Source organism: Limanda limanda, chromosome 16, assembly GCF_963576545.1.
Source record: "Limanda limanda chromosome 16, fLimLim1.1, whole genome shotgun sequence".
NCBI lineage: Eukaryota > Metazoa > Chordata > Actinopteri > Pleuronectiformes > Pleuronectidae > Limanda > Limanda limanda.
The window spans coordinates 20,840,090-20,857,319 of record NC_083651.1 but is presented as its reverse complement, the minus strand read 5'-3'; the positions used below and the strand labels follow the sequence as shown (position 1 = coordinate 20,857,319).

At 40.9% G+C, this 17,230-nt stretch overlaps 1 protein-coding gene across 1 annotated transcript; it reads left to right on the top strand.

Moving 5' to 3' along the window:
- Nucleotides 1-696: 696 nt before the first annotated feature.
- On the top strand, nt 697-6,141 carry stx19 (syntaxin 19). The gene is made up of 5 exons (XM_061089267.1): nt 697-755; nt 3,682-3,926; nt 4,622-4,858; nt 5,243-5,455; nt 5,905-6,141. Exons 2-5 carry the CDS (start codon nt 3,705-3,707, stop codon nt 6,139-6,141), a joined length of 909 nt encoding a protein of 302 aa, XP_060945250.1. The 5' UTR covers nt 697-755; nt 3,682-3,704.
- The last annotated feature ends 11,089 nt before the right edge of the window (nt 6,142-17,230 follow it).

The following is a 17,230-nucleotide window of genomic DNA, read 5'->3' as shown; positions in this document are numbered from 1 at the left end:
CCCCCCTCTCCCTCTCTGACGCCACACTTCAAACAGCATTGCACAGCGTGTTATGCTGCACAGCGGAGAGTGACTGCGTCCCTTCCCTTGTTGAAAAGGCGCCCTGGGTTTTAGGAGAGTTTGTCAGTAGAAATCTGTCAAAAGTACTCAGTGGAGTCACTGGAGCCTAAGAAGTACAATACCCCTCGACCATGAGGGCTTACCCCAGAAAGCCACACATAGAAAAGCACTTTCCAGATCAGAAACCAAATGCCCTACACCTGACACCTTACCCACAATCCTTATTGTTTGGCCTCAGCATTTACACAAAACACTGCTGTTTGCTGTGCTCTATTTTCCTCCTCCAGCCTGAGGCTAGGGTTTATGAATTCCCTCTGTTTCTCCCTCTTCATTTACCTAATGGCGTCACCTCTCGTTTCTTTAGATAACCAAATGGGGCCTCAGTCTGCTCCTTTCCCATTGGCCGATACCGAGACTTTTCTCAAAAGGAGGGGGAGGTGCTTTCAACGGACTCGGCCAGACTTCCTCACAACTTTCACAGCTTGTGAGAGTCTTAACTGTCCTGATACACAGCTGGTGGTACAACCGCTACAGAGAACTCAGACCTTTAACGCTCAGCTGAGCAGCACCAGGTGAATGTGGGGGGACATCTGAGGAAGGCGTGATGGTATTAAAGAATGTGTGAGCTCGCTTTGGACTACACGAGGGGGAATACTCATCAGACAGACGTATGATGGAGTACGAACAGCATTAAGGTAAAATCCTCATTTTAAAATGTTTGCTGAAGGCCAGAGGGGGCAAAACTACACATTCTTTACTCAAGAAGAAGTACTTTTAATTGTGTTACAAATAATTCATCTAAAAGAATAAGTACTTATTTAACCTCTTTACTAAAATTAAGGTAATAAATGTAAGCCCTCTGTAGCCCATTTCTACCGGCTGTATATCTAGCTGAGACTCGCCACATTAGACTATTTAACTTAAACCATTCATACTTCAAAAAATCTATACACTTTGTCACTCCCACCTCTGCAAAAGGCAATAAGTGCAACAGAATGTGGAAATAAATCCCCAAAGCAACAACAAAAAAAACAAAGTTAGCCTGACTTTTTGGTGGTTGTTTTCTGTTGATGTATATGTTGTAATTAACAGGAAGTCCACCTTCAACTTAAAGAAGTGGTTGGAAGTTAAACATTCACAACTTTTGGAATATTTTAAGCAGAACTTATTCTTGAAGGACCAGCATGTAGAGTACAAATGTTTGACCTGTGATAAAACACAACATTCAGGCACTCCTCTTTTCCACTTGCATGAACATGAGCGAATGTCAACACACAGACAAGGGAGCAGATGGACGGTAGGAAGAAAATGTTTTCTTCTTTTAGAGAACACAGCGTTCAATAAACAAAGAGGTAAAGGCTGGACTCCTTTGAACCACGCTCCACTTTCTCCCACGCAGGTTCTTAGGCCCAACACAGAATGTGCTCCCAAATCCTGTCAGCAATTTCCTTTTAATCGGCTCTTCTGGGCCGGGCAGGTATAGAGTGGGAGAGGGAGAGACGGGGGGGAAGAGATCAGGCCAGAAAACAAAAGGTACTTCTAAATTATTTGAGTTCTGAGAAGTTTGTAATAGTACGGAGAGAAAATAGTGTATTTTCTGTTTGAAATCTATCCAGCAATAGGATAGTCTGTGATTTGAAAAGCTCCATTTCTCAGGAGCCAAACACTCCCCCCCCCCCCCCCCCCCCCCACACACACACACACAGTCATGTGCTTCCAAAAGATTAGGTCTGGAGCCAAAACCCAAATCCCTGTGTTGCTAAGGCACTTTCAAAAATGTTGGTATGCCCACTTGAATGCATGGGAATCTGTGGTTGGATGCACTTCATTTGTCAAAGGCATTTAGGAAATCTGAATTTATTTCTTGTGTCTGTAATCATCAGCACTTCTGTTACTTTGACTTTGGCAGATATCAGCATGATGGAGGTAAAGACCTGCTCAATCTTTCGTGACATTTTAAGTCCCATAAAACAAGAGTCAGATTTGATTCTGCGTTCTTGTTCTGTGTTCATCAAGGTTACTTTTTCTACTTGTCATTGTTTTAGATGCGAGGCAGCCTGGCGTTTATTCTTTTTCTTGTGTTTTTGTTTATGTTGTTGCTGAACACAAACGTCCCACTCAGTTCCCATGGGAAAATTTACTTGAGTCATTTTGACTGATTGTGCAGATAAACGCTCTCATGTTGTTTTTCTCATGTCAAGTTAAAAATAGATTTGCAGGTTCAGCAGAGAGCATGATCTGCCACTTTAATTATAAGGACAGTTGAATTTACAGTGATATTTACTCAAATATTCACACCAGTTGATTCCAGGTACATCTATCCAAACTACTTTGTTGTTATAAAAACATACAGTATCTTGTAAGTTGTAAAATGTTAATACCATAGACTGTATATAAAGATAGACCACAAGTCTCCACTTGTTCCTATTATCCAGAAATGAAGGCAAAATATCCCAGACACTAACACTAATATATATACACAATATATGTAAATGGCTGTTTTATTATGTTTTCATTATTAATATGCCCTTTACATGCAGAGTATGTGAATCATTTTGATACCATTTCAATTTGCACATTCTCTGTATTTATGTTCTAACTGTAGTGTAAGGGAGCAATTGTTGGACTTGGGAGTATTAGGGTGGGAAAGAATTTGTTCTCGGCGGCCTTACATCACAAAGGTTTGTGGTTCGAATCCCGGTTAGGAGGTACTTTGGCTGATGTGGGTTCGGTCAATTGGAGACTCTGTGGATGTGAATGTTAATGAACGTTTGCCTCTGTACATTGGCCCTGTGATTTGTTGGTGATTTGTCCAGGGTGTACCCTGCCTCTAGCCCACTGTCAGTAGGGATTTGCCCCAGCACCCCTCTCGACCCTCAGAGGATAAGTCGAAACAACACACATTTTCTAACAGTGCAGGTTCAAAGTGCTAATTAGCTCACTATTTGCAGATGTTATGCTTTCCCCAGCCGACAGGAACAAGACATTTGGAAATTGTAATAAATTAAAAAGTGCAATTGCAATTACTAACCAAGCATAACTGTTCTTTGATGTTCTTTTAACAGCAGCAAACCAACACCTCCACATTACGTTGTTTGCCTTTTAGTAGAAAACTGGACATACCAGTTTAAATGTCGCCACAGTCTGAACATTAAGCGATGTTTACCGAACAACTGATCAACAGCAAACATTAGCTTAGTCTTGCTCGTCTCTCCTTACATCTTGGGTGCAAATGTCACTGAAAAATACAACTAAAGCCAGGTGATGCCTGGAAGGCTCACCAGCTTTGAGAACATAGCCAGCTTAAAGAACACAGCCTACCCACATGTCCGACCCCTTTTCCAGGCAGAGACAAAATTTGACTCCCATCCATTTCCTGGAGGTTAAGAGCCTTAATGGACTGTCAGTGACTGTAATTGAATTGCTAACTTTCACAATCATCTATATTACTGAAAAATTACAGCACTGTATGCTCCAAAGTAATAAGTGAGATATGAACTTTCATTTGTTTGTAATGTTGAAGTTATCAGCTGATACTTCCCTTTTAATTTTATGTCACTTAATGTCAGTATCCTCTGTTCACAATGCTTCATCAATGTCTTCTGCACATTCTGTAAACAGCTCGGTGTCCTGGTGAGTCCACAATGAGAGACCGCCTGGAAGAGCTGCAGCAGAGGGCCCAGGAGTTTTCTGGGGCAGCAGGTGAGAACACCAGTCCTCCCCCAGCGGAGGATGATAATGACGACTCGATGGTGGTCGAGGTCACGATGCCACAGGCTGTGCTGTTCGAGGGGGAGCCAATCATCGAGAATTTCTTGTCGGAGTGTCAGCAAATCCGAGATGAGATCACAACGCTGGAGACAGAGGTAAAGATAAACTTTGTTTTTGGTAAACAGGGTAAATAATGAGTTTGGCAACTTGGGTCTGACTTCAGCACATATCTTGAACCCCCCTGTAAGAGCCTGCAGGTAAATGCTGGTGAGGTGGGGTGGACTGAATGGACAGGCAGCCACACTGACACACGGCAGCAGAGGCATTCACAAGCTAAGGGAGAGATGGGCAATCTCTGCAGCGTAACTGGATCGTACAATTAGGAGGGCGTGTATGATCGAGGATAATGGACAGTGAAGCAGGTCACATGAGTAGATCAGCTCGAGGTGGCTGCCTGAACCAGCTCAAAAGCATTAATTACATCCAGCGATGTTTTCACCCCTTTCCTGTTGTCTGTTGGTTGGTTTGTAACCAAGATTACAAGGAACAGGTTTCGATAAAATTAACAAGAGGGAAAAAGGAATAAACCCTTACATTTAGTTGCACATCCAGATCAGGGGTTGGATCCAGGCACATTGTAAGACAGGGCCTTTCCAATATTTTCATTTCTTGAAAAAAATGTATTCAAGCATGTTGATGAAAAAAATCCAACATGTTTATGCGACTGATATTTATGAGTGTATGCTAATTGTGTCATTCTATCTGTATATGACTTTAAGGTATTAAAGTCAAAGTTTCTGCAGATTAAAACAAAGTCTATAATGTTTTGTCTCATTTCGACGACACACAGATCCTCAAGTTCACCCAGCAGCAGAAGACCCTGGTGGCGACCATGCGTCGTTTCAGTGTTATGAAGAAAGAAAGCAGCATCACGCGAGATATCAAGCTCCAGGCCGAGAGGATCCACCGGCGTTTGGAGGCCCTTGTAAAGGAAGTCCAAAGAAGTGAGGAGCAGCACGGACTGACCGCTGTCACCACCAGAATACAACGCTGCCAGCATTCAGCACTGTACCGCAAATTCCAGCAGGTTGTCAATGTACCCTGCATACTTGAAGCACTGCTTTTAAATGGAGCTTAAGTGGTAGCTGTCTAAGCAAAAGTATTAGAAAATCGTTCTTTTCATTTGGAATTATACAAATTATAAAATAAAGTGATATAATAGCATTGGGAGAAGAGAAGTAGAAGCACTTAATTGTCGGATACATTCCTCTCACCAGTGTTTTCCTATCTTTAAATATGCAGTAAATGTGTTGTGCAGTCTATTTTTCGCTGGTGGAGTTAAGAGGGTCAAGGAATCTTGTATAAAGAATGGTAGCAGGAGAGGACTCAATATCTTCTCATCCCCCCACACCCCCGGTCTTTCTTTAATATATTCTCTCTTTTTTGCTATAATTGCTACGATTATGTTCAGGTGATGCTGCAGTATAACGAAGGTCTGCTGACCAAGCAGGAGCGCTGCAAGGACTTTATCATCCGGCAGCTGGAGGTTTCAGGGAGGGATGTGGCGGAGGAGGAGCTGAATGAGATGGTGGCCACGGGGAAGTGGGAGGTCTTCAACGAGAACCTGCTGAACGACGAAAGGATCACACGGGCGCAGCTTTCTGAGATCGAACAGCGACACAAGGTGAGGGTGACAGCAGCTTTAGTACCCAGGATATTTTGCATTCCCTCCTGGATAGTGGGAGAAAATGGAGATGTGCCGTCCATCTTTATATACAGTTTATGATATTGACTAACAAAGGCTTTTTTCATCATCATATATGATTTGTTAAGCCTTCTTTCTTCGTGAATCTCTGATCCATCTATAAACATCATTATGACTCATTAGGCAATAAAACAAATATGTATGGAAGTCAAATACAGATATTGACGCTTCAAGGCAGCACAGTTATTAAAGATAAAAACCCTAATTTAAAGCTTATATGGTGAAAGCACTTTGTTACCATAACTGAATCCGAGTCTGTTCCCTACTGTACTGTAAGTCCTGCAGTTGTCTCTGCCACCAGCTTCAGGTTCTGACTAATGTCCCGGGTATCTACAGTATTAATCCCCATAATCCTTCTCCGCTGACAGGAGCTGTTGAGTCTGGAGAACAACATGAAGGAGCTGAGGGACCTGTTCATGGACATTTTCATGCTGGTGGAGGAGCAAGGGGCCTACATGGAACACATCCAGACCAACGTGGAGAGGACGCAGGACTACGTGGATGTTACTAATGAGAAGTTCAGGCTGGCTGCAAGGTATAAGAAGAAGAACCCGCTCCGACAGCTGTGCTGCTGCTGCTGCCCTCCCTGGAGATGCTGCCTGTAACACCGTTTTACATCCATGGCCATCCCCAAAAATATATATTTATATATTCTTTTCAATTTAAAAGTCTCACTTACCTGCTGGGAATAAGCAACGCTGGATTCAAATACCATTAAAGTGAAGGTTATGGTGCTGCGGTTTTAGAACAGAGCAGCGGCGAAGACAGATTCAGCGGAGCGTGGAAAACAATTAGGTGGAAGGGGCAGAATTGGTATTTGAGGCGCTTGTTTCTTTCAACAGGATGTGAAGCGACCGCTATTGGAAGAGACAGTTCAGTGAGTGCTACTCACCAACACTGCTGCTTATTGTAGACCTTCACTGTCAGCTGACAGAGGTCACAAACAAGGGGAGATCACTGACGCCGGCACTGCAACATCAGCAAGACGGATATTTTTACCTTTTTTTGTTCTCCATAGAGCCTCTCATCTTGTACGTGCCACAGAAGCTGTAGGTTAATGAGCATGTTAATTTTGTATATGGAATAAGCACTTTATGATAAACTTTTTTTTTTTTTCATTTCCCAGCACAAACAAGATCATGTAATGCAGTTGAAAACAATGATGCCTCTCCGTAGACGGCATACCTCCGCCAAGGCCACAAATCCCTTTAAATGGAATCAAGCTGCACCAAGTTTCACACCTTAAAATTGTTTTCTAATTAGAATACATCAGTTGTTCCCAGGCAAAATGGTGAAATGGTTGAAAAACGCCCTTTTCTTGCCATGTTATTGAAAGTGAAAATCACGGCTCAGCCCTGATATCATTATTCAACAGAAGTCAGTGGGTTCTTTCCTGATACACACCACATCCTTCCACCAAGTTTCGTGGTAATCCATTCAATCCTTTTGCTTCAAATCAAACAAACAAACCAACAAACAGGGGTGAACACATAACCTCCTTGGCGGAGGTAAACATTCTGACAGAGCGAGGACTTGTTTTACAATTAGTCATTAGTCTCATTTGCATTTCCAAGTCTGATGATTTTCAGTGAACAAAATTAATTATTTATTCAGTTTCACAGAGCTGGAAATTCAAATAAACTCTGAATAACAAGCCTGGATCAAAAGTAATCCTGTCATGAAGAGAAATCTGCAGAAAACCACTGAAGTCAGTTATAAAATAAGATGGAAGGTTTGAATTCTTACATTTTAGGTAATATATTTCACTCATGATTATGGAGTGAATGCCGGAGCAGTTACATTACTCCGAGAAAAATGTCCGGCATCCATATATATCACTAGCTTGAGGGAATACACTGGAAATACACCTCACTCACACTTCCAGATAATCATCTCCTTTACTCTTTACTTAATGCTGAGTAGAATCCTCCCACTCATTTCCCTCTGCTGGGTTAATGAATAAGATTTAATAAATCAGTCATTTATTTCACTAGGTGCCGTCATATGTTGATATCGCTATAGCCCACAGCCTAGAAAACCAGCCTTGCATCAGCAGTGACAGTGATGCTCCTCATGACCCGCGGCGTCTGGTGTCCGGTGCAAAACACAGGTGAGCCGGGCGCACCGCAGCCAGACTTGAAAATCTGGTTTGTCTGCTGTTGCGGGAGGATCTGCCAGACAGCTCCTGTATGTTCCTGAAGGGAGCAGTTTGTAAACAGAAGTGTTCGCTCTCAGCAGATGGTGAGAGGACCCACCTCTATCGAGAAGTCCTCTTTTAAGACGAATAATTAAAAACACGCACGTACTTCGGGCTAGGAAATAAAACAATATGAAAAAAGGATCCCAGTAGAATTTTCACCAATATCAACAAAGATTATATATAAACTGTATATTGCCCACACATTGTGGGATGTTGTGGTAATGTGAGAAGGTATAAGAAATAATTATTCTATGTTAATTGTGTTTGCTCATAAGAAAAGAGTGAGACCACAAGCTTCACTCAGGAGGAAAATTCAGTCTTAAATTTAAAAGAAATAATAATGTGACATTTATTGTGATAATTATCGATATTGACTAACATTTTGAGCCGTATCATCCATCCCTTCACATGCACTTTACGTTGACACAAAGAGGAAAACAGGAGCCAGACAAACAATGTAGTTGCAAAAAAAAAATGAACAATGCTAAGTCAATGTATTCACCTCATGAGGAGGAGCTGACAACTAATGAAGCCCCATCAGTCGGTGTGGAGCTGATCACTGCGACCCGGTGGAGGGATGGAGTGTGGAGGGAGGTGAGGCGTCTGATGACTTCTGCCATCTCGACTGGAAACGTCGTCTGATTTCATGTGCTTTGCATCAGTCCCACTCTGATTGGGATGACATTTTGTGAAAATGAACTATATCAAATATGTAAATCCCTATATGTAAATCAAAGAACAATACGTGTGATACGGCACATGCAGCAAACTCTCCGTCTCCCCCCCCCCCCCCTCAATGGATCTAGAGAGGGGGGAGTGCTGCTGCAAAAAACTGCAGGGTTCTTGAACAGCAACAATGCCATCCAGTGTTCATTGAGATAATTACCATTTAAAATAGGTTGTCACTTAATATTTAAACTCAACACAAATATTTAATAAGGAAAGTGATATAAATTTACCCCCAAGTTTTTTTATTAAAATTAAAATTGAACAGTATTTCCTTATTCAAGAATTCCTGCTCAGAGACTACAGTCGGTGAGGCAAGAAATAGTTGTCAGCTAAAACTATAAAGAAAAAGAGGATCTATAAAGTAGGTTTTGTATCTATTACATAACGTTTTTTCTCCTGTCTGCTCCATGATTTTTGGAGAGAAAGAAAATTAAACGACAGAAGAAAACACTATTCATCTAAAAATAATCGGTTTGGATTCTGTTACAGTGCCTCCCGAACGTCTTTTAACATCTCTATGAATCATATGGCAACAGACACTTTGCCACAGGTAAAATGCTGTTCTCATAGTTATGCCTCAGGGTGACACAAATAAAATCCAGACTGTGTTGTCTTAGAATATGCAGCATATTAATAGCAACACAGAAAGTGGGAAGAGTCCAACAGAATGAAGTGAAATGTCTCCAACTCCACCGACAGCCGAGCGAGGATCGATCTGCGGACCTGAGAGAAAAGCTTCTGGGCTTTAGGAGCTCAGGAGAGCAGCGGATCATGGAGAGTGCACAGTGGTCAGTTCAAAAGCCTCCAGACATCTGATCCCCCGGCAGGTCAGCCAGAGTCCCCTCCGCACTCCTTTTACAAATCTCTCTCTCTCTCTCTCTCTCTAGGGGGGACTGGCTTCGCCTTTGCCAGCAACACCTACTTCAAATTCAAAGAGGTGCACAATCTGAGAGCTGTTCCTCTGTGGGTTGATCTCATTTACTGTCAACTGTGAGGTTGTTTATTTCACCTGAAGGCCAATGTTTCGGTTCTTGGCCGAACCACACTTTACCTATAACATTTTGTTTTTCCTCCCTGCTCTACAACTCTCACCACACTGTTCCCAGATGTTCTGATTTTTAAACGAGAGGCCTTGACCTCAGCCAGGGAGGTTGTGTTTCCGTCTGCTTTTGTGTGATTGTGAACAGGATTACACACAAACGACTCAACGGATTTCCTTGACATTTTGTGGAGGGGTAGGGTATGACCCTAGGAAGAAACCATTAAATTTCAGTGGATCCGGGATTTTTTTACTTCCTTTAATATTGTGAGATATTTTTATTGATATCTCAGAAAATAATCCTGAAAAGAGGCTTATTTATAAGACTGATATTTATGAGTGTTTGCAGTATGGATCAGATTCAAATAAAAATCTGGATCTAGTGGATATGAATGTGGTTTCACAAGGGGGCTGGGAGGTGGACGTATGTAATCAAATTTTTCGTTTAAATAACTTTGCACCCAACTGCTTTTGACTGCTTTTGAAAGATATATTGTTTGGGATTCAAAAGAAAGTTGAGGCTATCACTTCTTTATTTACATGACCAGACTTCCCTGAGCACCTGTCATTGGATGATGACCTTTATCCCAAAAGCAGCAACAGAGTCCTGCTGATAGGAGACAGGTGATAAGGAAAGATAACTGTAATTCAGCGTTGATTTGTCGCTCCAATAAGATAAGTAACTGCTCCCACATTCAGTCCAGCAGCCACATATTCATCGTAAGTGCTTCTGCCCACTTTCCTGACAAAAGCCATCAATCACGTCTGATTTAGCGATAATGTGAACATCTGAGACACATGAGACTTTACGACATTGAAAGTGGCCGACAGAGTCGCAGCCACGGTTTGTATGTAACTGTACGTGTTTCTCCTATCAGGTCTGTAGGTCTCAAAGGAGATCGCAAAGAGTTTCTCCAAATGTCTGAACAACATGAGAGCAGCCCTCCTGCGAGTAACACCAGCTGTGGTTATAGAGAGCTGACATTACTTTACTGCCTGGTTTTATCACTGCCATCAAAATCTGTACAGAGAGATATCAAGACCCTCAGTGAGAGATAAATCACAAGGAAACTGTACAGTGAGACCGGCAGCAGCAGTGGAAGGAGAGTAACAGCAATGTAAGTATGCCTGCAGTGACTTAGATTATTACATTTGAAAAAGATCTATATTTTTGGTCCAATGTGGAATGAAAATATAGGAAATCCACACTTCTTCGTGATTGTCTTTTGTTTGAAATGTTTTCCCTGCTTCACAGTTTGAGTTTTAGAGATATCAAACTATTCCTTCATGCTTTTATGCAAAATATGAAGCTAGAACCAGCAGATAATTATCTCAGCTCATCATCCATCAATCATCTAGCGCTTCTCCTACAAGGGTCACGAGAGGAGCTGGAGCCAATCCCAGCTGACATTAGGGAGGGAACACCCTTGACAGGTTGCCAGACCATCACAAAGCTTGACACACAGAGACAAACAACCTATCACACACAACTATTCACGCCTATGATCGATTTAGAGTCTCCAATCAACCCAACCCAATCTGCATTTCTCTGGACTGTGGGAGGAAGCCGGAGTAAACACACATATTTCAGCCGGGAACCTTCCTGCTGTGAAGCTTCATGCTGCTTGGCTGATCAAAAAACCCTCCACATGCATCCTTGTGCCACATGTGGCCTGGTAACCTCACAGTGAAATCATGAACAAGTCTGGACCTGCCTTAGAAACTGTTGCAGCTCATATTTTCTTTTAAACTACATTTGTCTTTTATTTTTACTAAAACTTTGCGATTTTTCAGATTTCCACCTAAAGATTATAATGCCTATAAATTCAACCTTTTCACTCCTCTTATTCTGCATTATCAAAAAGTTTTTTTTTCAATTTAAAATTACTAATTAAACACTTATAACTAACTGAGACAATAAGACTTTCGCAACTTGAATATCTTTCACCAAGGACATTATGTTTTCATCAGCTTTTCTGTGATTGTTAGTGAGCAGGATTATGCAGAAACTACTAAACCGATTTTCATTAAAACTTTGTGAAGGGGTCGGACATTTCTTTACAAGAACACATTGAATTTTGGTTTGGATCCGGATTAATTTGTGGATCTATCCAATATGTATATATATTTTTTCATATCCTTCCACATGGTGAGATGGGGGCTTTAGCCTTGACGGAGGTATGCGCTCTCCAAGTTCCCCTCTAGTTCATTTCCAAAAGCCCTGATAACACTGTGCTACAGATGTAAGGCCGGTCCCTGATTTAATGTCAGACATCGACTGTAATTTATTACCTATCAAAGGAAACTTGTTCAAACGTAAATATTCTGTCAGAGTAATATATGAACTTCTGTAATAAGAGCTCGGGGACGGTCAGTGTGTAATATCTGTGCGAGCCATCTGTGGAGATCCCATGCAGATAGAGTGAATGGTAATAGACCCGTGTGTGTGTGTAGCTGCTGCAGCGACTTAAAAGATGTTTTCATCTTTTTTGACAAGTGGGTGGATGAATGAGCGCTGACGTTAATGCTCAACACATGTGAAACCAATGTAAAACAAAGGGAAGGGTTTGAAGTTGGTCGGCTCATTGTCACACATTACGGCCACTAGGCGAAAAGACTGAATACTGTTCCTGTTCCTGTGAGGTACACGCACACTGGCATTGCTCATGTGTATTTTGCAGCATTATCATCTCAGCAAGATCGATCAAATACAATTTTTTGAAATCCTGGAAGTGAGCAGCCTCTGTTTTAGATCCAGGTTCGGCTAATTTACAGATACCAGTTTAGATTAGTTGGCTCAGATTCAAACAGGCAGCTTCTTTTCCGAAAATTAGTTTCAATTTCCCTGCCAGACGATGTTGTGATATTGACAGATGCAAAAGCGACATGAAGAAGATTTGGTGAGAGTCTCCGTGGAGATGATGCACGCAGCTGCAGCCGGTGAGTGGAGCGTGCAATCATCCCTTCAATGGGAGCCAACGAGTGGAGTGAAGTCTGTATTGTGTTCTGCTTTTCACTGAAAATTACATGGGAGAAAATAGATTTGTGAGATGATGCTTCGAGATTTTGAACATGTAAGTTCGTCACAACTCTGCATCATTTTAATATTTACCAACTGTAGGGAAGAATTGAACTGAACATGAGGTTATTCCCCAAATTTGATTTGAATGTCAGATTCCTTAAGGTTGTTTGTTTTTGATTCACGAGTTCTCTGCTTGTGATTTAGAATAGATGAGATAAGGCTTTTTTAATCCTTAAGGAAATTTGAGACCCAGCTTGCTATAAAATTACATTATCAATATATAATAGTACAGACAATACAACAAAACAGTTATATATATATATATATGATATAATACATAAACATATATAACATATTTCATTATATATTACATTAATAATATTACAAATAAATAATATTGTATATAAAAAAACATAACTATTGCAGTGTTAGTATGATGATTATAAACATTCTTATAGAGAGTATGATCTTTACCAATAATCACAGCAGTATAATCTCAGACATTACACTATTAATCGGTTTCCTCTCATACTTGGAGGTGGGAACTGTCCAGCAGAGGGGGCTGATATCCCAGAGTTCTAATACCACACATGCACTTCCTTTTGACGTGCCTTCCTGCCCATTATTCCTCCACAAACTAATGAAAACAGCTGACCTCAGGTTTTGCACTCCCGCTTTGAATATTACACTTGTTAATGGCTTCGCGCGGGGCTTGTATCCCGTGTTCAATCAATGCGCTGTTATGCCTCCGTCTCAATAGCATCCCTTTCTGTTCTCCAGTGTCGAGTATTGATTCATGTGCTCGACAATAAAAGGTGAACAGTGGGGGGGCCATCCAGGGGCACAGCTGACACACACACACACCTCAGGGCAGACGAGAGGTGAAAATGAACTGAGACGTGGATGAATGAAACATGTCTCTGAGGACGCTGCCTTGTTCTACCGCTCTCAGGGAGAGGAGAGCCTCCCTGATGGTTAATCCCCTCTACAAGGAGAAAGCAAACATGTTCAGTGTCACACACGGCATACACACACACATACACACACACGGCAAACACACACACACAGACAAACACACACTTCTCCTCTAGCTTTGTGCATGCTGTACTTGAGATGTCTCCTTATGTAATACTGTTGATGAATCAACTTGATGACTCTTATTTATGATCCTTATCGCTTCATAATCAATTTAATCTATGTTCAAATGTGTTAACTAATCAAATTTTAAAGAAGTTTATCTTCAAAATTTAAAGACTGAGCATGTACAGTATTCCCACAGTTCATTAACGTATAAACTATATGTTTTTCTTTGCAGGACCTTCCTTTGACCTTACTAAACAGCTCCGAAGCCATATCAACTGTGCTGATGTGTTTTTTTTTTTGGTCCAGTCTAGTCTGGGTAACAAGTAATCTGATCCCGACTCCATGCTCTACTCTACCCTGTCATCAAACTCTGCAGAAATTGATTAGATGGCTCCCTAAGCTTCATAATGTTATTTGCTCTATTGGATAACTGCTTGGGGAAACAGTTATGTGGTCCGGTGCAGAAGCGGTAAGTGCATTCAGCACAATTTCTGCTATCATAATCAAAAGTGCAAAGTCGTGCCGCGGTCCACGAGCCAGACTGAAGTGCACCGCTGACATTCGGATAAATTGTGAACTGTAAAAGCTCCAGGGAGTCTATATGACCAACTTTGATTTTGACTTCCAAAAGATAGATTTACATGTTTTAAACATATTTCCAGTACATTTTCATCGTACATACCATTATTAAACTGACCCATACCACATTTTCCCACTTAATTTCATTGTGGAGTTAATAACAACAACAACAAAGCACAACACAGTAGTCTGTTTAAACCATGATGTTAAAAAAAATCTGAAAAATGTTTGTGTCAGTGTCGTTAAACATATGTTCAACAGATACAAGAGACAAACATTAAAAGTGTCTGTACTTATCTTCCTTCTGTTTTATTTATCGTTCTAATTCTTCTCTGTGTCACTGAAATCATTCAACTTCTCGTTCTCATCATATACGACACCTGAGGGAACGCAGAGAAGCTTTCCCATTGGTCGTTAAAATTATGATAAGATAATGAGACAACACTTAAACTCCTGCACAAGTTGTAGTTCATAGTAACAGTTACATAAAAAAATGGAAATAGCTTAAAGACAAACCATGAAGCACTCTCCCCACAAAAATTGATTAAAATGACTCTAACCTCTGTGTTTCTTTTTTTCTGAGGGAATATGTACTGCAGTTTCGGTGAGAGAGTTGAGCAGCCAGCAGTCATAAGTGTCACTGGGTTATGGATTACAGTGGTTTCGCCCCAGTTCAGGACTCACCTCAGGGACTTTAGAGAGCTCCTGAATCCCGGCCAGACTCTCATTCGGCCCATACATCCCTCTGACCTCTAACTGACAGCCTTGGCAAGTGTCGTCGTAAAAGTGCGTTTGCTTGAACGTCTAGATTTGTGAAGCCGAAACCATTGCAGTTCGATAATGACGACACATTCATGCATGTTAAGATATAGGGCCGTGACCTGGGACGATTTACATCAGTGAAAACAGTCTTGTGTGTGAACTAAATCCGTTAAGAAGCGTAATCTCCCCAAATCTCCGCCAATTATTCATCTATCGCCACTCCTCTTTAAGGCAATGGGGCTCCAGGGAGCAGGGGATCTACAGTATATGGTGAAACAGTGAGATGAGAGACAGAGCGAGACTAACAGACTGCGCGCCCTGTGATTATTTTCCCAGACACAGGACCCTGCCATTTATTTCCACAGTACAAGTTTATTATCATGGTTTATGCAGTTATTCTTCCCAATTTCGTTTTTTTTTTTTAAATCCACTAACGCCGCCGTTAAAGTTCAACCGCAGGATCTGAACCAGCTATCACTTCCAGACTGTCAGATTTGAAGGTAGAAAATAATAAAATATAAGCTAACATCACTGTAAGGGTTTTCATCATTGTAAAAAAATCAACCAAAATTATACCCAATATGTCAGACTATATATCAAGAAGAAAGGCTGTGACAGAGAAGGAAAAAAAAAGTTTATAAAGCGCCCCCTTTCTCAAGATGCCATAAATCCTTCCACTTATGGTAAAGGCAAAAACCAATGGCAAAATAATGTGTGTGTGTGTGTGTGTGTGTGTGTGTTTGTCATTTGGGGCTGAATAAGCCAGAAATCATTGATACAACTCGTAAGCCAAATTAATTCATCTCCATCCACTTTTATTTAATATTCCTTCAATTTTCCAACTATATAGGGATTTAAACCCACGCCATTTTCTCCTCCACGCTCATCAGAATGAATGTCATTTGAGAGGCGATTCCATTTACTTCCCCTTTTTATAATGCAATCCATTTTTTCCCTCCTTCTGTAAATGGCCTCTTGTGTCTGTTCAGTGTGTATTTAGAGCAGATACTGGGGCTCGCCCTGGAAACGACTGCTGACACTTTAACAGACATTCACTAAATTCGGTGCCGGGAATGGAAGTGGGAGAAAATAAAAGACTAATCATGAATAAATTCAATCCCCCCCCTCCTCCTCCTTACCCACGTGGCAGAGATATTCTATTTACAACACATTTCTTTGGGTCTTTATATCCAGTTAATGAGATTTCAAATAAATGTGAAGTGAACTGCATTTAAATAGCTATTCAGCACGGAGGCATAGCGCCGGAAAGAAGGGAGGGATTCCACCAGATGACAGAGGAGATATTACCGGGCACCGCTGCGTTTGGTGAACAGGGGGATGAAATGAGCGGCAGATACTAGTGACGTCTGTTGGAGACTGTTAATCTGGTGACAGTGTGGTGCGGGAAAATAAGAAAAGAAGCAGTGAAGTGAAAGGGAGTCGGTATTAAAGGGTAGAGCTGTGTTTAAGAACCCTAAGAGTCTATTTCAAACCTTTTAACTCTAATTTCTCTTTCTCTAAATGTGCTATTAAATTGAGAGAATTTGCCATTTAGTGCGCTGATAGTCCATTCAGAATATCTCATTGTTGAAAGTATGGGTGCAATATTAAATCATTATTATATTGAAAGAGTTATATGTATATCAATTTATTTTATAAACATGGTTTTAAAAGAAAAAAAGTTTAATAACTTAAAAACATGCTTTATTCGGTCACACGGAATTAAACTGATTTAATTATTTTGACAATTCTGTTCATACAACTCATTAACTTTAATTTCAAAAAACTTTTAAGTGTTTTTAAGTTGGTAAAATATTTTGTTTTAATGCACTGATGGATTTGAATTGACAATTTCCTCAAACAATCCCAGTTGTAACGTATCATGAATCTGTGTTTAACATTTGGCTCCGTTCATATCAGCCCATGTGGCTTTACAACATGTGTCCCACTCCTTCACTATGAGAGCAGATATGATTCATCATACTCCATCCTGTCTTCTGTATTTGGATAAACACTGGCTGCACAATGTATGTTTCAAGTGTAATTTACTGTGCAGTGACAGAACAGGAGTTAACCCCGCGATAACCCCTTCTCTAAAATAACTTCAACGTTAACTTTACATTGACTTTGACTGTTTCATTTTAAAACTAATCCCAAACCGTGAGCGTGAACAAACCACTTTACACTGACACGCACCAGAGTGGGTTTTTCTCCTCTCATCTTCTTGCTATCCAAGAAAGAACCATTTAGTCTTAATAAAGTGTAAAGTACAAGAATAGC

What these genes read in the sequence shown, in the direction of transcription:
- stx19 (XM_061089267.1), top strand. Translation starts at nt 3,705, where the DNA reads ATGAGAGACCGCCTGGAAGAGCTGCAGCAGAGGGCCCAGGAGTTTTCT. An exon ending in TGTACCGCAAATTCCAGCAG is followed by an intron (nt 4,859 to 5,242) that starts GTTGTCAATGTA and finishes GATTATGTTCAG; the next exon opens with GTGATGCTGCAGTATAACGA. An exon ending in AGATCGAACAGCGACACAAG is followed by an intron (nt 5,456 to 5,904) that starts GTGAGGGTGACA and finishes CTCCGCTGACAG; the next exon opens with GAGCTGTTGAGTCTGGAGAA.